The sequence below is a fragment of the Anomaloglossus baeobatrachus genome, chromosome 3 (assembly GCF_048569485.1).
Source record: "Anomaloglossus baeobatrachus isolate aAnoBae1 chromosome 3, aAnoBae1.hap1, whole genome shotgun sequence".
Classification (NCBI taxonomy): Eukaryota; Metazoa; Chordata; class Amphibia; order Anura; family Aromobatidae; genus Anomaloglossus; species Anomaloglossus baeobatrachus.
Window position 1 is genome coordinate 12564581 of NC_134355.1, and position 24436 is coordinate 12589016.

The window sequence follows — 24436 nt, forward strand, 5'->3', positions numbered from 1 at the left end:
CACTATAATTGCACTTTGATCATTTTTTGGCTTTTGAGGTACGATCCAGACGCCCCATTAGACGTCTCCGGGTGGTTGGCAGCTGAGATTTGGCTCCTCACCGGCCGCAGCGGCTCGTGTTACTCTAATAGGACGGGATCGTTCTGATATTACTGGAACAAGACGAGTGTCGGTGCAACTCCGGATAACAGGAAACCTCTGTGTGACCCCCACTCTGAAGCCGGGTCACGCCTGCGCCCCAAATACTGGGCGGAGGCAGAGAAATCTCACCCACGGTCTATTAGGACTTTATAGGGGAGAGACATTTAGGGGCTTTTATGTCTATGATACGTCACTGACAGAGAGAAGGAGAAAACATGGAAGCCCAAACTAAAAGCGGCCTCCGGGTAGTAAGATAGGAAACAAAACGATGTGCACAAACCAACCAGCGCCACCGTGGAGCGTGAGCGGCGGTCCCGGCTCCAGAACGGGGAAGGCCACGTGCACATGGTGCGTTTTATTGTATTTTTGAGCGCAGATTTGTCACAAAACCTGAAGGAAATCCTGATACCTGCGAAGTCACTGACAATCCTGAAGTGTGCCTCACATCGAGTATGCTCTCCTTGCATTTTGCTGGAAAAATAAATCTGCATTATGTCAATTTTTCAAGGGTTTTCCTGCAGATTTTACTGAATGGGCAAAATCTGCACCAAACATGCAAGGCAAAACCTCACTGAAAATGAGGCAAAACCGCACCAAAAACAAAGGCAAAACCTCACCAAAAACGCAGCAAAACCGCACCAAAAACTCAGCAAAACCGCACCAAAAACTCAGCAAAACCGCACCAAAAACTCAGCAAAACCGCACCAAAAACTCAGCAAAACCGCACCAAAAACAAGGCAAAACCTCACTGAAACCGCACCAAAAACGCAGAAAAACCGCACCAAAAACAAGACAAAAACGCACCAAAAACACAGCAAAACCTCACTGAAAACACAGCACACTGAAAACACAGCAAAAACGTGGCAAAACTGCACCGAAAACAAGGCAAAACTGCACTAAAAACAAGGCAAAAGCTCACATTTTTGCCCTTGCATTTTTGTTGCCAAGAGATGCAGAAATGGTGTAGAAATATCTGCACCAAACACATGTGCACATAACCTAATTATCTTCTCCTCCTGACACCTCAATGACGGCACAAAAAGGAGGACCAACTGATCCAATTTACACTTAGGCCGCTGCCGATATAACCCCGCGCACCGGCCGCAGATTAGCGCAGGCAGCCACAGGTCAGCACAGGCCGCAGATTAGCACAGGCAGCCACAGGTCAGCACAGGCCGCAGATTAGCGCAGGCAGCCACAGTTCAGCACAGGCCGCAGATTAGCGCAGGCAGCCACAGGTCAGCACAGGCCGCAGATTAGCGCAGGCAGCCACAGGTCAGCACAGGCCGCAGATTAGCGCAGGCAGCCACAGTTCAGCACAGGCCGCAGATTAGCACAGGCAGCCAGAGTTCAGCACAGGCCGCAGATTAGCGCAGGCAGCCACAGGTCAGCACAGGCCGCAGATTAGCGCAGGCAGCCACAGGTCAGCACAGGCCGCAGATTAGCGCAGGCCGCAGATTAGCACAGGCAGCCACAGTTCAGCACAGGCCGCAGATTAGAACAGGCAGCCACAGGTCAGCACAGGCCGCAGATTAGCACAGGCAGCCACAGTTCAGCACAGGCCGCAGATTAGCGCAGGCAGCCACAGGTCAGCACAGGCCGCAGATTAGCACAGGCAGCCACAGGTCAGCACAGGCCGCAGATTAGCGCAGGCAGCCACAGGTCAGCACAGGCCGCAGATTAGCGCAGGCAGCCACAGTTCAGCACAGGCCGCAGATTAGCACAGGCAGCCAGAGTTCAGCGCAGGCAGCCACAGTTCAGCACAGGCCGCAGATTAGCGCAGGCAGCCACATGTCAGCACAGGCCGCAGATTAGCGCAGGCAGCCACAGGTCAGCACAGGCCGCAGATTAGCACAGGCAGCCACAGGTCAGCACAGGCCGCAGATTAGAACAGGCAGCCACAGGTCAGCACAGGCCGCAGATTAGCACAGGCAGCCACAGTTCAGCACAGGCCGCAGATTAGCGCAGGCAGCCACAGGTCAGCACAGGCCGCAGATTAGCACAGGCTGCAGATTAGCACAGGCAGCCACAGTTCAGCACAGGCCGCAGATTAGCGCAGGCGGCCACAGGTCAGCACAGGCTGCAGATTAGCGCAGGCAGCCACAGGTCAGCACAGGCTGCAGATTAGCACAGGCTGCAGATTAGCACAGGCAGCCACAGTTCAGCACAGGCCGCAGATTAGCGCAGGCAGCCACAGGTCAGCACAGGCCGCAGATTAGCGCAGGCAGCCACAGGTCAGCACAGGTCGCAGATTAGCGCAGGCAGCCACAGGTCAGCACAGGCCGCAGATTAGCGCAGGCAGCCACAGGTCAGCACAGGCCGCAGATTAGCGCAGGCAGCCACAGGTCAGCACAGGCCGCAGATTAGCGCAGGCAGCCACAGGTCAGCACAGGCCGCAGATTAGCGCAGGCAGCCACAGGTCAGCACAGGCCGCTTTGGCTTGATGTGGATTTTGCAGGGTCCCCCGGTATTTCCGGCACAGCCCGTGCACCTCGCGCCGCGGTCATCTTACCTTTCTGCTACCGGTTTCGCGATGCGTTCAAATATGGCCTCCTGCTTTGCTTCTTGGTCGAACGTTTCTTGAAACCTGCAAAATATCCAATAATTAGGAACTTTTATCACCTCTGAGTGTGAAACAGAGCTCGATTCATAGCCAATGTTTCTGCAGAGAATCCCCCCGGCTCATAAACCGTGCGCAGAATGAAACAAAGCCCCCAATGTTCTGCCGGAGCGCCGGCCTGTGCTATTGTCAGTAAATTGATGGCTGAGATTAGTTCTGGGTAGTAAAAATCCACTGAGAAACCTATCAATGTGCCATTTATATTGTTGGAGGGCCGAGGCGCGCGGAGCCAGGTGCAGAGACGACCCGCACTGCTGGGTGCACACGGTGTCTGACGGAGCCGAGGAAATGAAACACATTGCTGGGGAGGGGACGCTGACAATGGAGGGGGCACCAGCGCAGGACCTCCCATGTGTCACCCAAGTGGAAAGGCCACAATACTCCGCACAAGCACTGCAGGACTGTAGGGACCACCAGGGAAAACAATGGAGGCCAAAGCGGCCCACCTGGAATCCTCTGATGTGCAAAGGCAAAATAGTCCTGATGGTTTAAGGTGCTGATTGGACTTATGAAGTTATATCTGGTGATCTAGTGGGGTAAACAGACTCATTGAGAGATCCCTGGTGGTCTGGGGGGGGGGGGGGTAAATAGACTCATTGATCCCTGGTGGTCTAGGGGGGTTAAATAGACTCATTGAGAGATCCCTGGTGGTCTAGGGGGGTAAATAGACTCATTGAGAGATCCTTGGTGGTCTAGGGTGGTGAAGATCTTCATGGAGATATCACTGATGACCTGGAATGGTGCATTGAGACTACCCTGGTGGTCTTGGTTGGAGAATGTCCATATACATACAGATTACGGCTGATACATCTTTTTGGGTGGTCTCATTTGTTATGAAATGTAAACAGATCGTACCGGAACTTATAACTCTCCCGCTTATTATTGACGAATCCGTCTGCCAGATCCCGCGGGACGATGATCTCCAGGGACGAAGCCGCCGTCTCCTCATTATTAATGGAATAGATCTGTGCAGAGAAGATGCAGAGAAGGAAGAGAATAATGTCCACGTGCGATAATGAATCTTATACTCAGGAATCGGCGGTCACTACGTGGGGGGGCTCAGGTGTCTGTGATCCCCCACGCAGCGGGGGCTCGGCTGTCGGTGGTAACTATGTAGGGGGGCTCTCTCTTGGTCTACTGTTATCACCCCCCTTCATTTATGGTCATCCTCTATTCCATGATCTATGGTCACCCTCCCTCCATGATCTATGGTCACCCTCCCTCCATGATCTATGGTCATCCTCTATTCCATGATCTATGGTCATCCTCTATTCCATGATCTATGGTCACCCTCTATTCCATGATCTATGGTCACCCTCCCTCCCTGATCTATGGTCACCCTCCCTCCCTGATCTATGATCACCCTCCCTCCCTGATCTATGGTCACCCTCCCTCCCTGATCTATGGTCACCCTCCCTCCCTGATCTATGGTCACCCTCCCTCCATGATCTATGGTCACCCTCCCTCCCTGATCTATGGTCACCCTCCCTCCCTGATCTATGGTCACCCTCCCTCCCTGATCTATGGTCACCCTCCCTCCCTCCCTGATCTATGGTCACCCTCCCTCCCTGATCTATGGTCACCCTCCCTCCATGATCTATGGTCACTCTCCCTCCCTGATCTATGGTCACCCTCCCTCCCTGATCTATGGTCACCCTCCCTCACTGATCTATGGTCACCCTCCCTCCCTGATCTATGGTCACCCTCCCTCCATGATCTATGGTCACCCTCCCTCCATGATCTATGGTCACCCTCCCTCCCTGATCTATGGTCACCCTCCCTCCCTGATCTATGGTCACCCTCCCTCCCTGATCTATGGTCACCCTCCCTCCCTGATCTATGGTCACCCTCCCTCCCTGATCTATGGTCACCCTCCCTCCATGATCTATGGTCACCCTCCCTCCCTGATCTATGGTCACCCTCCGTCCCTGATCTATGGTCACCCTCCCTCCCTGATCTATGGTCACCCTCCCTCCATGATCTATGGTCACCCTCCCTCCATGATCTATGGTCACCCTCCCTCCCTGATCTATGGTGACTTGCTCCTCTATGGCCCCTGCTGCAGCTGCTTTCTGGTGTCGCCCCCTCTGAGCTCCGCTGTTTATTATAGGGGCGCAGTTACGGCTATATGATATGGATTACGCTAGCAATGCTGGGACTGGCGTCGGCTCTCCTGAGCGCTGCAGATATACATGAAGATGTTAAGCTGTGATGAGCGGAGCCGCGGCCGGTCTGAGCATTGTGATGCGATCGTCGTCTGCGCCCTTCGGCCTCGCTCACACTGGAGTATAATACGGAGGAGTGCAATGGGAGAAAATCTAGGATTCCACTCGCCCCAATGTCATTCAATGCGGCAGCTCAGATCTGCGAGTTTTCTCTCTTGCCGAATTGGCATGAAAAATAAAATACTGTGTCTGGCAGCGTAAGGGGTTACAGGGGCGCGAGTTCCCCCATGTGAGAGAATCGGACCCACTAATGACAATTGGTCTAAATCTCTGTTGCGAGTGTGACCGGGCGTCATGTTACCGCGATCTGATTCTGCCGCACGTGAGAACAGGTGCGGAGAAGAGTCATTTCTCCATCTTCTCCATTGTCTGCGTGCCTCCGATGTTTTGCAGACACCTATAGAATGCGCTGCCAATCACAGCATGCGGGGAAAAAAAAAATAAATACATTAAAAAAAAACTGCAGATCTGACCTACCTCATTGTTTTAGCCTCTGTTCACATGTGCAGTAATCGTCCGTCACAACAAGATCCTGCACTGATCTGTTCTCAAGCACAACCCTCTTGTCTGTTTTGAAAATACTGATTTCTGCAGGATCCGTTTCTTTTAACACTGGAGTCTATGGAGAACGGATCCGTTACCTGATCACTGTTTATATTCCATTTGAATAAGATCCAGTGAGAAAAGAAAGGATCCTTTACAGAGGCAAGAAAAACGGAAAATAAATAGTGATCAGGTAACGGATCCGTTCTCCATAGACTCCAATGTTAAAAACCGGATCCTGCAGAAATCAATATTTTCAAAACAGACAAGAAAGTTGTGTTTGCAGAATTGATCTCACTGGATCCAAAACTGCGCCTGACACTGGTTGGAGTGCGGTGCGGTGTTTTCTCTATTGCGCTCCTCCACGCGCCGGGGTGACACGACTCATGGTTATTTTCATTCATCATTCGGATGCGTGCCCAGGATCAGTGATTGCAGCGGTTTGGATGTAGCGTGGTTTTGCTGCGTCCAAAACGCTGCGTTGTACAGTACAAGCACAGTGGAGGGTTTCTAGAAATCCCGTGCCCACTGTGCTTGTATTTTCTGCAGCAAACATTGACTGAGTGTCTTTCCAGACCGCAGCATGTCAATTGTTTGCTGCGGATTCACATGCTCCTCCGTAGGGAGAACACAAGTGAGAGACCGCAGCGCACTGAACCCCGATCATCGGTACAGGCAGCTGCGGTCTCCTGCGGAGGAGACTCACGGACTGCAGCGCACTGAACCCCGATCATCGGTACAGGCAGGTGCAGTCTCCTGCGGAGGAGACTCACGGACCGCAGCGCACTGAACCCCGATCATCGATACAGGCAGCCGCGTTCTCCTGCGGAGGAGACTCACAGACCCACAGGTCAGGACTCAGGAAACTCGATCATCGGTACAGGCAGGTGCAGTCTCCTGCGGAGGAGACTCACAGACCGCAGCGCACTGAACCCCGATCATCGGTACAGGCAGCTGCGGTCTCCTGCGGAGGAGACTCACGGACCGCAGCGCACTGAACCCCGATCATCGGTACAGGCAGGTGCAGTCTCCTGTGGAGGAGACTCACAGACCGCAGCGCACTGAACCCCGATCATCGATACAGGCAGCCGCGTTCTCCTGCGGAGGAGACTCACAGGTCAGGACTCAGGAAACTCGATCATCGGTACAGGCAGCTGCGGTCTCCTGCGGAGGAGGCTCACAGACCGCAGCGCACTGAACCCCGATCATCGGTACAGGCAGCTGCGGTCTCCTGCGGAGGAGACTCACAGGTCAGGACTCGGGGAACTCGATCATCGGTACAGGCAGCTGCGGTGTCCTGCGGAGGAGGCTCACGGATCGCAGCGCATTGAACCCCGATCATCGGTACAGGCAGCTGCGGTCTCCTGCGGAAGAGACTCACGGATCGCAGCGCACTGAACCCGATCATCGGTACAGGCAGCTGCGGTCTCCTGCGGAGGAGGCTCACGGATCGCAGCGCACTGAACCCCGATCATCGGTACAGGCAGCTGCGTTCTCCTGTGGAGGAGACTCACGGACCGCAGCGCACTGAACCCCGATCATCGGTACAGGCAGGTGCGGTCTCCTGCGGAGGAAACTCACGGATCGCAGCGCACTGAACCCCGATCATCGGTACAGGCAGCTGCGTTCTCCTGCGGAGGAGGCTCACGGATCGTAGCGCACTGAACCCCGATCATCGGTACAGGCAGCTGCGGTCTCCTGCGGAGGAGGCTCACAGACCGCAGCGCACTGAACCCCGATCATCGGTACAGGCAGCTGCGGTCTCCTGCGGAGGAGACTCACGGACCGCAGCGCACTGAACCCCGATCGGTACAGGTAGGTGCGGTCTCCTACGGAGGAGGCTCACAGACCGCAGCGCACTGAACCCCGATCATCGGTACAGGCAGCTGCGGTCTCCTGCGGAGGAGACTCACGGACCGCAGCGCACTGAACCCCGATCATCGGTACAGGCAGCTGCGGTCTCCTGCGGAGGAGACTCACAGGTCAGGACTCAGGGAACTCGATCATCGGTACAGGCAGCTGCGGTGTCCTGCGGAGGAGGCTCACGGATCGCAGCGCATTGAACCCCGATCATCGGTACAGGCAGCTGCGTTCTCCTGCGGAGGAGACTCACGGACCGCAGCGCACTGAACCCCGATCATCGGTACAGGCAGCTGCGGTCTCCTGCGGAGGAGACTCACGGATCGCAGCGCACTGAACCCGATCATCGGTACAGGCAGCTGCGGTCTCCTGCGGAGGAGGCTCACGGATCGCAGCGCACTGAACCCCGATCATCGGTACAGGCAGCTGCGTTCTCCTGTGGAGGAGACTCACGGACCGCAGCGCACTGAACCCCGATCATCGGTACAGGCAGGTGCGGTCTCCTGCGGAGGAAACTCACGGATCGCAGCGCACTGAACCCCGATCATCGGTACAGGCAGCTGCGTTCTCCTGCGGAGGAGGCTCACGGATCGCAGCGCACTGAACCCCGATCATCGGTACAGGCAGGTGCAGTCTCCTGCGGAGGAGACTCACAGACCGCAGCGCACTGAACCCCGATCATCGATACAGGCAGCCGCGTTCTCCTGCGGAGGAGACTCACAGACCCACAGGTCAGGACTCAGGAAACTCGATCATCGGTACAGGCAGCTGCGGTCTCCTGCGGAGGAGGCTCACAGACCGCAGCGCACTGAACCCCGATCATCGGTACAGGCAGCTGCGGTCTCCTGCGGAGGAGACTCACAGGTCAGGACTCGGGGAACTCGATCATCGGTACAGGCAGCTGCGGTGTCCTGAGGAGGAGGCTCACGGATCGCAGCGCATTGAACCCCGATCATCGGTACAGGCAGCTGCGTTCTCCTGCGGAGGAGACTCACGGACCGCAGCGCACTGAACCCCGATCATCGGTACAGGCAGCTGCGGTCTCCTGCGGAGGAGGCTCACGGATCGCAGCGCACTGAACCCCGATCATCGGTACAGGCAGCTGCGTTCTCCTGTGGAGGAGACTCACGGACCGCAGCGCACTGAACCCCGATCATCGGTACAGGCAGCTGCGGTCTCCTGCGGAGGAGACTCACAGGTCAGGACTCGGGGAACTCGATCATCGGTACAGGCAGCTGCGGTGTCCTGAGGAGGAGGCTCACGGATCGCAGCGCATTGAACCCCGATCATCGGTACAGGCAGCTGCGTTCTCCTGCGGAGGAGACTCACGGACCGCAGCGCACTGAACCCCGATCATCGGTACAGGCAGCTGCGGTCTCCTGCGGAGGAGGCTCACGGATCGCAGCGCACTGAACCCCGATCATCGGTACAGGCAGCTGCGTTCTCCTGTGGAGGAGACTCACGGACCGCAGCGCACTGAACCCCGATCATCGGTACAGGCAGGTGCGGTCTCCTGCGGAGGAAACTCACGGATCGCAGCGCACTGAACCCCGATCATCGGTACAGGCAGCTGCGTTCTCCTGCGGAGGAGGCTCACGGATCGCAGCGCACTGAACCCCGATCATCGGTACAGGCAGCTGCGGTCTCCTGCGGAGGAGGCTCACAGACCGCAGCGCACTGAACCCCGATCATCGGTACAGGCAGGTGCGGTCTCCTACGGAGGAGGCTCACGGACCGCAGCGCACTGAACCCCGATCATCGGTACAGGCAGCTGCGGTCTCCTGCGGAGGAGACTCACGGACCGCAGCGCACTGAACCCCGATCATCGGTACAGGCAGCTGCGGTCTCCTGCGGAGGAGACTCACAGGTCAGGACTCAGGGAACTCGATCATCGGTACAGGCAGCTGCGGTGTCCTGCGGAGGAGGCTCACGGATCGCAGCGCATTGAACCCCGATCATCGGTACAGGCAGCTGCGTTCTCCTGCGGAGGAGACTCACGGACCGCAGCGCACTGAACCCCGATCATCGGTACAGGCAGCTGCGGTCTCCTGCGGAGGAGACTCACGGATCGCAGCGCACTGAACCCGATCATCGGTACAGGCAGCTGCGGTCTCCTGCGGAGGAGGCTCACGGATCGCAGCGCACTGAACCCCGATCATCGGTACAGGCAGCTGCGTTCTCCTGTGGAGGAGACTCACGGACCGCAGCGCACTGAACCCCGATCATCGGTACAGGCAGGTGCGGTCTCCTGCGGAGGAAACTCACGGATCGCAGCGCACTGAACCCCGATCATCGGTACTAGTGATGTGTCGTTCGCGAACGAGCCGATTCTTTGAGCCGGCTCTTTGAAGTGAACGATATGAGCCGAATCATCAAAGTGAACGAGCCATAAAGAGCCGCTTTTTTTTTTCTCTGCTTCAGGGGGAAGCAGGAGATAAGGAGAAGAGTAAAGTAAACACAAGCTCTGGGCAGGAGCTGACACTTAAAGCTATACACACATAGTGGTTCTTCCTTAGTTCAGTGGGCACAATTGAGTACCAGGGAATGATGTGCTAGGGTTAAGTTTTCTGACCTCGACTGGCACATATGGTAATGTGTAGGAGGAGAGGGGCTCAGCTTGTTTGCTGATAACAATGATCATCTTCTCTAGGTATTAGTCAGGGTTCAGGACCACTACAGTAAAGACCTGACCAGTTGTTGGGTAAGTAATAGCATTTTAGACCAAACATATGTAAAGAAGTGTATACAGCTTCAATCATTGTATAGAGTTAGTAACAGAAGTCAGCACTTAGTGTCCAGTGTGTGCACAGCACAGATGACCCCTGACATGTTCATGTAACCCTGTAAGGTTTTCTTTCTGGCATAAAAAAGAGAAAATCATTGATAATAAACCATGTCTCCATTCCTTCAATGTTTAGTGGAAGATGCTGCTGTGTGTGTGTGTGTGTGTGTGTGTCTGTGCATGTGTGTGTGCGTGTGTGTGTGTCTGTGTTGTCTGTGTGTGTGTGTGTGTGTGTGTGTGTGTCTGTGTGTCTGTGTGTGTGTGCGTGTGTGTGTGTCTGTGTGTGTGTGTGTGTGTCTGTGCATGTGCGTGTGTCTGTGCATGTGTGTGTGTGTGTGTGTGTGTGTGTGTTATTTTTTTTGTGACCACAATTGATATTTTTTTACTAGTTTAGTGACTACATACAACATATTCATTAGCCTCTATATGCATGTGTGTGTGGCGTTGTGGTGTCACAATTCTCGCAGTTAAGACTTTTTTTCTATTTCTGTTAACAAATCCTGGTATTTTTAGATGTAAATAGATCTGACATCTGCACACAACCTCTATACATTTGTTTTATGTGCAATACTACCTCAATGACATTTATTGTCACTTAACTGTTAAAAAAGTTGGTATGTAACTAGTGTTGCATTGCCATATTGTGTTCCACTTGCTGGGACTTGTAGTGCTGTGCACCTCCAGCAGAAGTTGGACCCATGCTATGTTAGCATTTAAACATTTCTGTTCCAGGTTGTGTTGAAATAAACTGATTTTGCTATTCAGTATCCTATGCTTCCATATGTTGGTGTGCGTACAGTATGTGTGTACAATGTGTGTATGTGTGTCCTTTGTGTTCAGTGTGTACAGTGTGTGTGTTGCACATATAGTGACAGGCAGCACAGTAATTGCAACTCGCCTTTATTTTCAGGAATTATAATCTTTTGTAGGAGCGACACATATCAGAGCACTGACTAATGTAGAAAGGACATGTACAATAAACACCACATAAAAGAGGAGCGAGGGCCCTGTCCAGAAGAGCTGACAATCTGAGGAAGCGGAAACAATAATGCTAAAAACTGTTTTTACTGCTTCACTAGATACATACAAGGGTGTAGAATGAGGTTCCCAATGTACAGGGGAGGTTCTGTATCATCACAAGGTGTAGCAGAGGGTTTTTTTTAAAAAAAGAGCCGTTTTTTGAGCCGAAAGAGCCGATTCTTTTTGGTGAGCCGAGCCGAATGAGCCGGCTCATCAAAAAGAGCCGGACTGCCCATCACTAATCGGTACAGGCAGCTGCGTTCTCCTGCGGAGGAGACTCACGGACCGCAGCGCACTGAACCCCGATCATCGGTACAGGCAGCTGCGGTCTCATGCGGAGGAGACTCACGGATCGCAGCGCACTGAACCCGATCATCGGTACAGGCAGCTGCGGTCTCCTGCGGAGGAGGCTCACGGATCGCAGCGCACTGAACCCCGATCATCGGTACAGGCAGCTGCGTTCTCCTGTGGAGGAGACTCACGGACCGCAGCGCACTGAACCCCGATCATCGGTACAGGCAGGTGCGGTCTCCTGCGGAGGAAACTCACGGATCGCAGCGCACTGAACCCCGATCATCGGTACAGGCAGCTGCGTTCTCCTGCGGAGGAGGCTCACGGATCGCAGCGCACTGAACCCCGATCATCGGTACAGGCAGCTGCGGTCTCCTGCGGAGGAGGCTCACAGACCGCAGCGCACTGAACCCCGATCATCGGTACAGGCAGCTGCGGTCTCCTGCGGAGGAGACTCACGGACCGCAGCGCACTGAACCCCGATCATCGGTACAGGCAGCTGCGGTCTCCTGCGGAGGAGACTCACGGATCGCAGCGCACTGAACCCGATCATCGGTACAGGCAGCTGCGGTCTCCTGCGGAGGAGGCTCACGGATCGCAGCGCACTGAACCCCGATCGGTACAGGTAGGTGCGGTCTCCTACGGAGGAGGCTCACAGACCGCAGCGCACTGAACCCCGATCATCGGTACAGGCAGCTGCGGTCTCCTGCGGAGGAGACTCACGGACCGCAGCGCACTGAACCCCGATCATCGGTACAGGCAGCTGCGGTGTCCTGCGGAGGAGACTCACGGACCGCAGCGCACTGAACCCCGATCATCGGTACAGGCAGCTGCGGTGTCCTGCGGAGGAGACTCACGGACCGCAGCGCACTGAACCCCGATCATCGGTACAGGCAGCTGCGGTGTCCTGCGGAGGAGACTCACGGACCGCAGCGCACTGAACCCCGATCATCGGTACAGGCAGCTGCGGTCTCCTGCGGAGGAGGCTCACAGACCGCAGCGCACTGAACCCCGATCATCGGTACAGGCAGCTGCGGTCTCCTGCGGAGGAGACTCACGGACCGCAGCGCACTGAACCCCGATCATCGGTACAGGCAGCTGCGGTTTCCTGCGGAGGAGACTCACGGACCGCAGCGCACTGAACCCCGATCATCGGTACAGGCAGCTGCGGTTTCCTGCGGAGGAGACTCACGGACTCACAGGTCAGGACTCAGCGAACCCTGATTGTAGGCACACTCAATAAAAGAAAAAAATTAAACGTTAACGCCATGTGCACACTGCAGAATAGGGGCAGAAAATTTCTGCACCAAAAAACACCATATGGATGTGGTTTTGCGCCGTGCGTGTTTTGCAAAAATCAATGCCTGGAAAGGAACAAAAACACACAAAGAACTGACCCTGGAAGATTATTGTCTGCACCAAAACTGCACGGAAAAAAGAAGCACCGTGTGCACAGCGTGCGGAATCCTCATAGACTTTGCTGGGAAAAGTGAGACGTGCGGATTTGGGCAACAAACTGCACCAAAAAAACCTCAGCGTGTGCACACGGCCAAGAAGCCGCTGCGGAATCCCTGACAGCACACACGGCGTCTCCCGCTCACCCCCGCCGGCCGCCGGCTCGGCTTCACCCGCGCGTAGATCTGGATCGTCTGCTTCACCATATTCCCGGCTCCGCGCGCACAGGTGCGGGCACCCTAGCAACCGTTACTAGGAACACTACCCAGAATGCTCCGCGGTCCAAAACGGCTGCTCATTGGCTGCATTAGTGGGTAGGCGTGGTGTAGGGAGGAAGTGGGTGAGGCGCGGCAGTGATAAAAGGCGCCAGGTGTGACACGCCTCCCGAACAGTCACGTGAGCATGCCTCCTGTAATCAGCAGTCCAGGTGTGACACGCCTCCCGCACAGTCACGTGACCATCCCTTCTGTAATCAGCGGTCCAGGTGTGACACGGCCCCGCACAGTCACGTGACCATGCCTCCTGTAATCAGCGGTTCAGGTGTGACACGCCTCCCGCACAGTCACGTGACCATGCCTCCTGTAATCAGCAGTCCAGGTGTGACACGGCCCCGCACAGTCACGTGACCATGCCTCCTGTAATCAGCGGTCCAGGTGTGACACGCCTCCCGCATAGTCACGTGACCATGCCTCCTGTAATCAGCGGTCCAGGTGTGACACGCCTCCCGCACAGTCACGTGACCATCCCTTCTGTAATCAGCGGTCCAGGTGTGACACGGCCCCGCCCAGTCACGTGACCATGCCTCCTGTAATCAGCGGTCCAGGTGTGACACGCCTCCCGCACAGTCACGTGACCATGCCTCCTGTAATCAGCGGTCCAGGTGTGACACGCCTCCCGCACAGTCACGTGACCATGCCTCCTGTAATCAGCGGTCCAGGTGTGACACGCCTCCCGAACAGTCACGTGACCATGCCTCCTGTAATCAGCGGTCCAGGTGTGACACGCCTCCCGCACAGTCACGTGACCATGCCTTCTGTAATCAGCGGTCCAGGTGTGACACGCCTCCCGCACAGTCACGTGACCATGCCTTCTGTAATCAGCGGTCCAGGTGTGACACGCCTCCCGCCCAGTCACGTGACCATGCCTTCTGTAATCAGCGGTCCAGGTGTGACACGCCTCCCGCCCAGTCACGTGACCATCCCTTCTGTAATCAGCGGTCCAGGTGTGACACGCCTCCCGCACAGTCACGTGACCATCCCTCCTGTAATCAGCGGTCCAGGTGTGACACGGCCCCGCCCAGTCACGTGACCATGCCTCCTGTAATCAGCGGTCCAGGTGTGACACGCCTCCCGAACAGTCACGTGACCATGCCTCCTGTAATCAGCGGTCCAGGTGTGACACGGCCCCGCCCAGTCACGTGACCATGCCTTCTGTAATCAGCGGTCCAGGTGTGACACGCCTCCCGCACAGTCACGTGACCATGCCTTCTGTAATCAGCGGTCCAGGTGTGACACGCCTCCCGCACAGTCACGTGACCATGCCTTCTGTAATCAGCGGTCCAGGTGTGACACGCCTCCCGCACAGTCACGTGACCATGCCTTCTGTAATCAGCGGTCCAGGTGTGACACGGCCCCGCCCAGTCACGTGACCATGCCTTCTGTAATCAGCGGTCCAGGTGTGACACGCCTCCCGCCCAGTCACGTGACCATCCCTCCTGTAATCAGCGGTCCAGGTGTGACACGGCCCCGCCCAGTCACGTGACCATGCCTCCTGTAATCAGCGGTCCAGGTGTGACACGCCTCCCGCACAGTCACGTGACCATGCCTCCTGTAATCAGCGGTCCAGGTGTGACACGCCTCCCGCATAGTCACGTGACCATGCCTCCTGTAATCAGCGGTCCAGGTGTGACACGCCTCCCGCACAGTCACGTGACCATGCCTCCTGTAATCAGCGGTCCAGGTGTGACACGCCTCCCGCACAGTCACGTGACCATGCCTCCTGTAATCAGCGGTCCAGGTGTGACACGCCTCCCGCCCAGTCACGTGACCATCCCTCCTGTAATCAGCGGTCCAGGTGTGACACGCCTCCCGCACAGTCACGTGACCATCCCTTCTGTAATCAGCGGTCCAGGTGTGACACGGCCCCGCCCAGTCACGTGACCATCCCTCCTGTAATCAGCGGTCCAGGTGTGACACGCCTCACGCACAGTCACGTGACCATCCCTCCTGTAATCAGCGGTCCAGGTGTGACACGGCCCCGCCCAGTCACGTGACCATCCCTCCTGTAATCAGCGGTCCAGGTGTGACACGCCTCCCGCATAGTCACGTGACCATGCCTCCTGTAATCAGCGGTCCAGGTGTGACACGCCTCCCGCACAGTCACGTGACCATGCCTCCTGTAATCAGCGGTCCAGGTGTGACACGCCTCCCGCACAGTCACGTGACCATGCCTTCTGTAATCAGCGGTCCAGGTGTGACACGCCTCCCGCACAGTCACGTGACCATGCCTTCTGTAATCAGCGGTCCAGGTGTGACACGGCCCCGCCCAGTCACGTGACCATCCCTTCTGTAATCAGCGGTCCAGGTGTGACACGCCTCACGCACAGTCACGTGACCATCCCTCCTGTAATCAGCGGTCCAGGTGTGACACGGCCCCCGCCCAGTCACGTGACCATCCCTCCTGTAATCAGCGGTCCAGGTGTGACACGCCTCCCGCACAGTCACGTGACCATGCCTCCTGTAATCAGCGGTCCAGGTGTGACACGCCTCCCGCACAGTCACGTGACCATGCCTTCTGTAATCAGCGGTCCAGGTGTGACACGCCTCCCGCACAGTCACGTGACCATGCCTCCTGTAATCAGCGGTCCAGGTGTGACACGCCCCCTGCAGCCGTTAGCGGCGGTTATTTATGGTTCTATTATTAGTCACGGTTTGTTTGTGTTTAAATGTTTCCAGGATTCTAATTATTATCTGTGTTATTCCCTTTGTTATAATTAACGCTCTATTGTGATCACTGCTCTCATTGATGTGTAAATATTAGTTCTCTTCTTTCGCTGCGGTGATTGTAGGCCGCTCTTATTTCTCCTGGTGTTCTCCTGGTGTTCTCCTCATGCCTGTGTCTTCCAGGGTGACTTATTTCCCGTCTCTTGCAGCTTCCTTTCCTTTCTTATGTTTTCCTATATTTATGCACCAAATATTGATTTAATGATTAATTTTGCACTTTTTCTGAATTGTTTTTTCAGTGTTACTTTTACAGGATAAACCATCATGCGGGCAAAGCGGTGTGACGTGGCCACAAGTTAGCAGTAAGAGCGGTGTGACGTGGCCACAAGTTAGCAGTAAGAGCGGTGTGACGTGGCCACAAGTTAGCAGTAAGAGCGGTGTGACATGGCCACAAGTTAGCAGTAAGAGCGGTGTGACGTGGCCACATGTTAGCAGTAAGAGCGGTGTAACGTGGCCACAAGTTAGCAGTAAGAGCAGTGTGACGTGGCCACAAGTTAGCAGTAAGAGCGGTGTGACATGGCCACAAGTTAGCAGTAAGAGCGGTGTGACATGGCCACAAGTTAGCAGTAAGAGCGGTGTGACGTGGCCACGTTAGCAGTAAGAGCGGTGTGACGTGGCCACATGTTAGCAGTAAGAGCGGTGTGACGTGGCCACATGTTAGCAGTAAGAGCGGTGTGACGTGGCTGCACTTTTTGGGGCAGAGCGGTGTGACGTGGCTGCACTTTTGGGGGCAGAGCGGTGGGTCAGCGGCCCCGTGAGCGTATACACCCGACCCGAATCCTAACAGAAGGAAACAAAAACAGGTTTTTGGAATTGTTTACATCAAATTTATTAAAAGGAACCTTTTAAAGGGAATATGTCACCACGTTTTTGCTATGTAATCGGAGCACTGCATGATGTAGGGGCTGAGACCATGATTTCATGTTTCACTCGCTGCTCTGCTTTCTGTTAATACAATCACAGCGCCACGGGTGACACAGTCCTGTGGTGTCCGGCAATAGATAGTCACAGCTTTTAGCTGCGCAAACTGCTCCCTGACCTTCTATCATTCCTGCTTGATGTATCCTATGTATCTCCTCTGCTTTATTTTCATCCCTTTCCCTTTATTACCCTGCGGAGTTCCTCACACTTTCAGCTGCTTTTCATCAGCACTTTTCTTGGTGTCTACATATACCCTCATTTTCCCATACTCACTGCTGGTGATAAGTCCTCTACGCTTCACAAGTCATCAGTGCAAGCCGTCAGCTCGCATTCTTCTGGTGTAACCTGGTTGTTGTTTGCAGTTCCTCTTCTTTCAGCGTCTGAAGACAAGTTGTTTTCTTCTCATTGTTAACCCTGTGTGTCCTTTAGCTCTTAGTAGGGTTGACGAAGAGCTCATTGTATTAGCTCCCTACCTAGGGCCCAGATACAGGATCAGCCTATGGTCGGGTATCCTGCTAGGTTCCGCACCTATGCGCCGATCTAGGGTGGTGAGTGAACCCAGGGTAGGCTTGGTCAGGGGTCACATCACCATCTCCCCCTTCCCTAGACACAGGGTTTCCCTCCCCTTGCCTCTTGCCTTTTGCTTGGTACCTCCCTGTACCTAGGGTGACACACAGTTTTCTCTGCTGGAGAGCCCTTTATAAGCTTGCACACACCACTGATTGCCACCTTTTTATGTACATTGACAGAAAGCTGCTAATCAGTAATGTGGGCAGAGTTACATAGAGAAGGACTAGGAGGCAGGAGACAATTACTCCTCCAGTGATAATCTCCTGCTGATAAAACATTGATTTAATTGGAACTGCAGCAAGTAGTCCAGTGAGTGACACATCCCTGTAATCAGGGTCTCAGTATTTACGTTATGCTGCTCTAAGATTTCACAGAAAACCTGCTGACAGATTCTCTTTAAAAAAAAAATTGCAGAACTTTACTAAAATGATTGGCCATGCATTGCCCACACCTAGTAACCTATAGCCACGTTTTGCAACTTTTTGTGCAATTTACTTTAAGAGGCAAAAAACAACAACTCTTTTTGAGTATTTTGTAACTTTTCGGGCCTGAATATCGAGGAGCTCCTCCGCAGCACAGATCCCGGCCTGATGATGTGTGTCACATACTGTGCAGTTTTCACCGATTGTTGCCATAAACTGCACCATTTATAAGTTGCAACAACTTGTCATTGTCTGACATTTTGTCAGTTTAACCTGCAACAATAACAAGAAGTGTTACTTTTATTAAGTCTGTACAGACATGAAGAATTGCCACAATGAGCCCCTGATGGAGGCACAGGCCGAGCAGCGAAAACAGCGGACGCTGCGAAGTCAAACTGGAGTCATCACAAATAAACAGGAAGCAACATCACTAAAAATAGCTGCAGACGATCGCTCGGAAAATAACCGCGACAGCAGCAACATTATTCTCATACTGCTGCCAGCAGATGTCACTGACAGCAAAGCACAGGGCCAGAAAAAGGGGAAACGTCACACGATGAACAACGTACGAGCCGAAGATAAACACAATAAGACGCATTTCTTACATCTCGTACTGTTTATCATGTGACGTAGTGCAAAAAATACACCTTGACCCATTGTCACCGCTGATCTCTGGTGATGGATAGGCGGTGTTCCCAGTGATGTCACTGCTGATCTCTGGTGATGGATAGGCGGTGTTCTCAGTGATGTCACCGCTGATCTCTGGTGATGGATAGGAGGTGTTCTCAGTGATGTCACCGCTGATCTCTGGTGATGGATAGGAGGTGTTCTCAGTGATGTCACCGCTGATCTCTGGTGATGGATAGGAGGTGTTCTCAGTGATGTCACCGCTGATCTCTGGTGATGGATAGGAGGTGTTCTCAGTGATGTCACCGCTGATCTCTGGTGATGGATAGGAGGTGTTCTCAGTGATGTCACCGCTGATCTCTGGTGATGGATAGGAGGTGTTCTCAGTGATGTCACCGCTGATCTCTGGTGATGGATAGGAGGTGTTCTCAGTGATGTCACCGCTGATCTCTGGTGATGGATAGGCGGTGTGCTCAGTGATGTCACTGCTGATCTCTGGTGATGGATAGGAGGTGTTCTCAGTGATGTCACCGCTGATCTCTGGTGATGGATAGGAGGTGTGCTCAGTGATGTCACTGCTGATCTCTGGTGATGGATAGGAGGTGTTCTCAGTGATGTCACCGCTGATCTCTGGTGATGGATAGGAGGTGTTCTCAGTGATGTCACTGCTGATCTCTGGTGATGGATAGGAGGTGTTCTCAGTGATGTCACTGCTGATCTCTGGTGATGGATAGGAGGTGTTCTCAGTGATGTCACTGCTGATCTCTGGTGATGGATAGGAGGTGCCCTCAGTGATGTCACCGCTGATCTCTGGTGATGGATAGGAGGTGTTCTCAGTGATGTCACTGCTGATCTCTGGTGATGGATAGGCGGTGTTCTCAGTGATGTCACCGCTGATCTCTGGTGATGGATAGGCGGTGTTCTCAGTGATGTCACTGCTGATCTCTGGTGATGGATAGGAGGTGTTCTCAGTGATGTCACTGCTGATCTCTGGTGATGGATAGGAGGTGTTCTCAGTGATGTCACCGCTGATCTCTGGTGATGGATAGGAGGTGTTCTCAGTGATGTCACCGCTGATCTCTGGTGATGGATAGGCGGTGTTCTCAGTGATGTCACCGCTGATCTCTGGTGATGGATAGGCGGTGTTCTCAGTGATGTCACCGCTGATCTCTGGTGATGGATAGGAGGTGTTCTCAGTGATGTCACCGCTGATCTCTGGTGATGGATAGGCGGTGTTCTCAGTGATGTCACCGCTGATCTCTGGTGATGGATAGGAGGTGTTCTCAGTGATGTCACCGCTGATCTCTGGTGATGGATAGGAGGTGTTCTCAGTGATGTCACCGCTGATCTCTGGTGATGGATAGGTGGTGTTCTCAGTGATGTCACTGCTGATCTCTGGTGATGGATAGGAGGTGTTCTCAGTGATGTCACCGCTGATCTCTGGTGATGGATAGGAGGTGTTCTCAGTGATGTCACCGCTGATCTCTGGTGATGGATAGGAGGTGTTCTCAGTGATGTCACCGCTGATCTCTGGTGATGGATAGGAGGTGTTCTCAGTGATGTCACCGCTGATCTCTGGTGATGGATAGGAGGTGTTCTCAGTGATGTCACCGCTGATCTCTGGTGATGGATAGGTGGTGTTCTCAGTGATGTCACCGCTGATCTCTGGTGATGGATAGGAGGTGTTCTCAGTGATGTCACTGCTGATCTCTGGTGATGGATAGGCGGTGTTCTCAGTGATGTCACTGCTGATCTCTGGTGATGGATAGGAGGTGTTCTCAGTGATGTCACCGCTGATCTCTGGTGATGGGTAGGAGGTGTTCTCAGTGATGTCACCGCTGATCTCTGGTGATGGATAGGCGGTGTTCTCAGTGATGTCACCGCTGATCTCTGGTGATGGATAGGAGGTGTTCTCAGTGATGTCACCGCTGATCTCTGGTGATGGATAGGAGGTGTTCTCAGTGATGTCACCGCTGATCTCTGGTGATGGATAGGTGGTGTTCTCAGTGATGTCACTGCTGATCTCTGGTGATGGATAGGAGGTGTTCTCAGTGATGTCACTGCTGATCTCTGGTGATGGATAGGAGGTGTTCTCAGTGATGTCACTGCTGATCTCTGGTGATGGATAGGAGGTGTTCTCAGTGATGTCACCGCTGATCTCTGGTGATGGATAGGAGGTGTCCTCAGTGATGTCACCGCTGATCTCTGGTGATGGATAGGAGGTGTTCTCAGTGATGTCACCGCTGATCTCTGGTGATGGATAGGAGGTGTTCTCAGTGATGTCACGGCTGATCTCTGGTGATGGATAGGAGGTGTTCTCAGTGATGTCACCGCTGATCTCTGGTGATGGATAGGAGGTGTTCTCAGTGATGTCACCGCTGATCTCTGGTGATGGATAGGCGGTGTTCTCAGTGATGTCACTGCTGATCTCTGGTGATGGATAGGCGGTGTTCTCAGTGATGTCACCGCTGATCTCTGGTGATGGATAGGCGGTGTTCTCAGTGTCTCAGTTCCGCTGTGCACTTGTAACTTTCTGTAGTGAAGGAAGGGGTGCGTTTACTCCTTGTGTGACATGTCAGGCTTGGCATATTACTATTAGGAGATGTAATTGCCTTGCATGCTCCTCTGGGAAATCGGATATGTAAATTGTTACTTCAGATAGGACGAGGACTTTTTCTCTAGTGTCACCTATTGGAATTAATAATCCTAAAAATCAATCTCGATCTCCTAACAAGCCATGCAATGTGACTTAGGATATAAGCTAAACCAAAATCTCAATTTGCAGACTCCTTGCTACAGAGAAAAATTACGTCTTAGATCCCACTCTTAGCCTCTCATACAGCTAAATCAGATCTCATACTTTGCACTGACCAGGGGAAATAATCCTAAACACGGTGTCTGAAATTTGAGATTGTCGTTTGGCTTATATCCTAAGTCATGTGGTGAGGCTCGTTAAAGGATTGATTTTGACTTTTAGGATTATTACCTCCCAATTAGTGACGCAACAGTCCACGTCCTCGTCCTTTCTGACGACTCCATTTGCATATGTAATGAGGACCATGGTGCGGTGCTGGTTCCGTGCATTCTTCTTTCCCTGTGTCTTGCTCCTCATTGCTCAGTGCTCTCAGTCCAGGACTTGCAGCCAGATCACTTTCTGACCTTTCCATAAACCTGGAGTGACTGCTGTATACAACAATCCCGCCCTGAGCCGAGCAGCTGATGGCTTCCATGCTCGGGCTGTGCGGTTCCTCACGGTCTCTCCCTTCCCTGACCCGGAGTCGTTTTTAAACCGGGGCCCGCTTGGACACATCGGCTGCTGGCGGGAACTGCTTTCCATAAAGTCACCCGGCAACATTAACATCTAAATATGTCCAAACAGTCAGATATTCGCCCTCTCGCCTCATCTCCTCCGGGCCGACCCTCCGCTTCTCTGGTTTGGACGTAATTCCGGCATCTGCTCTTTATCGGCCATCAAGACCAGGACGCACCCCACCCTCCCCCAAGAAAGACCGGACTATAGAACATGGTGCATTATGCCAGTATATGTGGCAGAGCACTGAACCCCACACCCAGTTTGTTTGGCCATAGTAACCATTTGATGACCAAGCCATATTTATTTTATTTATTTATTTATTTTTACTTTTTTTATTATCTTCAAAAAAATCCTAAATAATTATTTAAAAAATTAAATAAAAAATAAAAAAATGGAGATTATTCAATGTTCTTTAATATTAAGTCAGACCTCCGTGACAGCCCATGAGAAGCAGGGGACACTGAAAACAATGGACCTTCTCTTTGTATTACCCCTTTAGATGCCATATACACTGCTAACCACAGCAGCTAAAGGGTTACACTGCGAGACCGGACGACGGATGCATCAGTGACAGCTCCACGAGGGCTATATAATATAGTAGGCACCTGCTGTGTTTCGAGACCCTAAATCCATTCTCTACACCCCTCTTTTTCTAGGAATTAAACAAGTAACATTTCTTACCCAATTCAACTTTTTTGGAGTCACAGAATTCTTTGGCAATGCATAGATAGTTATTCTTGTTTCAGCCATGGATGGGATGGTGATATCCCCGTCAATGGCCGGCTTATAATACCGCATATTCTCTGCTCAGCACTGCACTATCTCCATCAGCTGCATAGAATGTAACACTGCACTCAAGCTTCTCCGACCCCCACCTTTCCATTGAATCCATAGTATGTTTTATTTATTTATTTATTTATTTATTTATTTTTGCTGCCTGCATCTGACAATAGAGCTCCCCCTAGTGGTGGCTGCAGACAGTATCTTATCATGTATCTCTGTATACAGGGAGCTCCCCCTAGTGGTGACTGCAGACAGGATCTTATCATGTATCTCTGTATACAGGGAGCTCCCCCTAGTGGTGGCTGCAGACAGTATCTTATCATGTATCTCTGTATACAGGGAGCTCCCCCTAGTGGTGACTGCAGACAGGATCTTATCATGTATCTCTGTATACAGGGAGCTCCCCCTAGTGGTGGCTGCAGACAGAATCTTATCATGTATCTCTATACAGGGAACTCCCCCTAGTGGTGGCTGCAGACAGTATCTTATCATGTATCTCTGTATACAGGGAGCTCCCCCTAGTGGTGACTGCAGACAGGATCTTATCATGTATCTCTGTATACAGGGAGCTCCCCCTAGTGGTGACTGCAGACAGGATCTTATCATGTATCTCTGTATACAGGGAGCTCCCCCTAGTGGTGGCTGCAGACAGGATCTTATCATGTATCTCTGTATACAGGGAGCTCCCCCTAGTGGTGGCTGCAGACAGGATCTTATCATGTATCTCTGTATACAGGGAGCTCCCCCTAGTGGTGACTGCAGACAGGATCTTATCATGTATCTCTGTATACAGGGAGCTCCCCCTAGTGGTGGCTGCAGACAGTATCTTATCATGTATCTCTGTATACAGGGAGCTCCCCCTAGTGGCGGCTGCAGACAGGATCTTATCATGTATCCCTGTATACAGGGAGCTCCCCCTAGTGGTGGCTGCAGACAGGATCTTATCATGTATCTCTGTATACAGGGAGCTCCCCCTAGTGGTGGCTGCAGACAGGATCTTATCATGTATCTCTGTATACAGGGAGCTCCCCCTAGTGGTGGCTGCAGACAGGATCTTATCATGTATATCTGTATACAGGGAGCTCCCCCTAGTGGTGGCTGCAGACAGGATCTTATCATGTATCTCTGTATACAGGGAGCTCTCCCTAGTGGTGACTGCAGACAGGATCTTATCATGTATCTCTGTATACAGGGAGCTCCCCCTAGTGGTGATTGCAGACAGGATCTTATCATGTATCTCTGTATACAGGGAGCTCCCCCTAGTGGTGGCTGCAGACAGGAGCTTATCATGTATCTCTGTATACAGGGAGCTCCCCCTAGTTGTGGCTGCAGGCAAGATCTTATCATGTATCTCTGTATACAGGGAGCTCCCCCTAGTGGTGACTGCAGACAGGATCTTATCATGTATCTCTGTATATAGGGAGCTCCCTCTAGTGGTGGCTGCAGACAGGAGCTTATCATGTATCTCTGTATACAGGGAGCTCCCCCTAGTGGTGGCTGCAGACAGGAGCTTATCATGTATTTCTGTATACAGGGAGCTCCCTCTAGTGGTGGCTGCAGACAGGAGCTTATCATGTATTTCTGTATACAGGGAGCTCCCCCTAGTGGTGACTGCAGACAGGATCTTATCATGTATCTCTGTATACAGTGAGCTCCCTCTAGTGGTGACTGCAGACAGGATCTTATCATGTATTTCTGTATACAGGGAGCTCCCCCTAGTGGTGGCTGCAGACAGGATCTTATCATGTATCTCTGTATACAGGGAGCTCCCCCTAGTGGTGACTGCAGACAGGATCTTATCATGTATCTCTGTATACAGGGAGCTCCCCCTAGTGGTGACTGCAGACAGGATCTTCTCATG

At 53.1% G+C, this 24436-nt stretch overlaps 1 protein-coding gene across 4 annotated transcripts in view; it reads right to left on the reverse strand.

Moving 5' to 3' along the window:
- KIF6 (kinesin family member 6) overlaps positions 1 to 24436 on the reverse strand; it is a 286491-nt gene that overhangs the window by 195594 nt on the left and 66461 nt on the right. For 3 of the 4 annotated variants that reach the window (XM_075338997.1, XM_075338993.1, XM_075338995.1), the window contains exons 1-3: positions 13084 to 13171; positions 3617 to 3726; positions 2654 to 2728 (exon numbers count right to left, since the gene is read on the reverse strand). In XM_075338997.1, coding sequence (XP_075195112.1) covers positions 2654 to 2728; positions 3617 to 3726; positions 13084 to 13143 — 245 coding nt within the window. In that variant the 5' untranslated portion in view covers positions 13144 to 13171. Of the gene's footprint in view, positions 1 to 2653; positions 2729 to 3616; positions 3727 to 13083; positions 13172 to 24436 lie in introns of those variants that run through there. The other variant, XM_075338994.1, reaches the window with a different exon arrangement.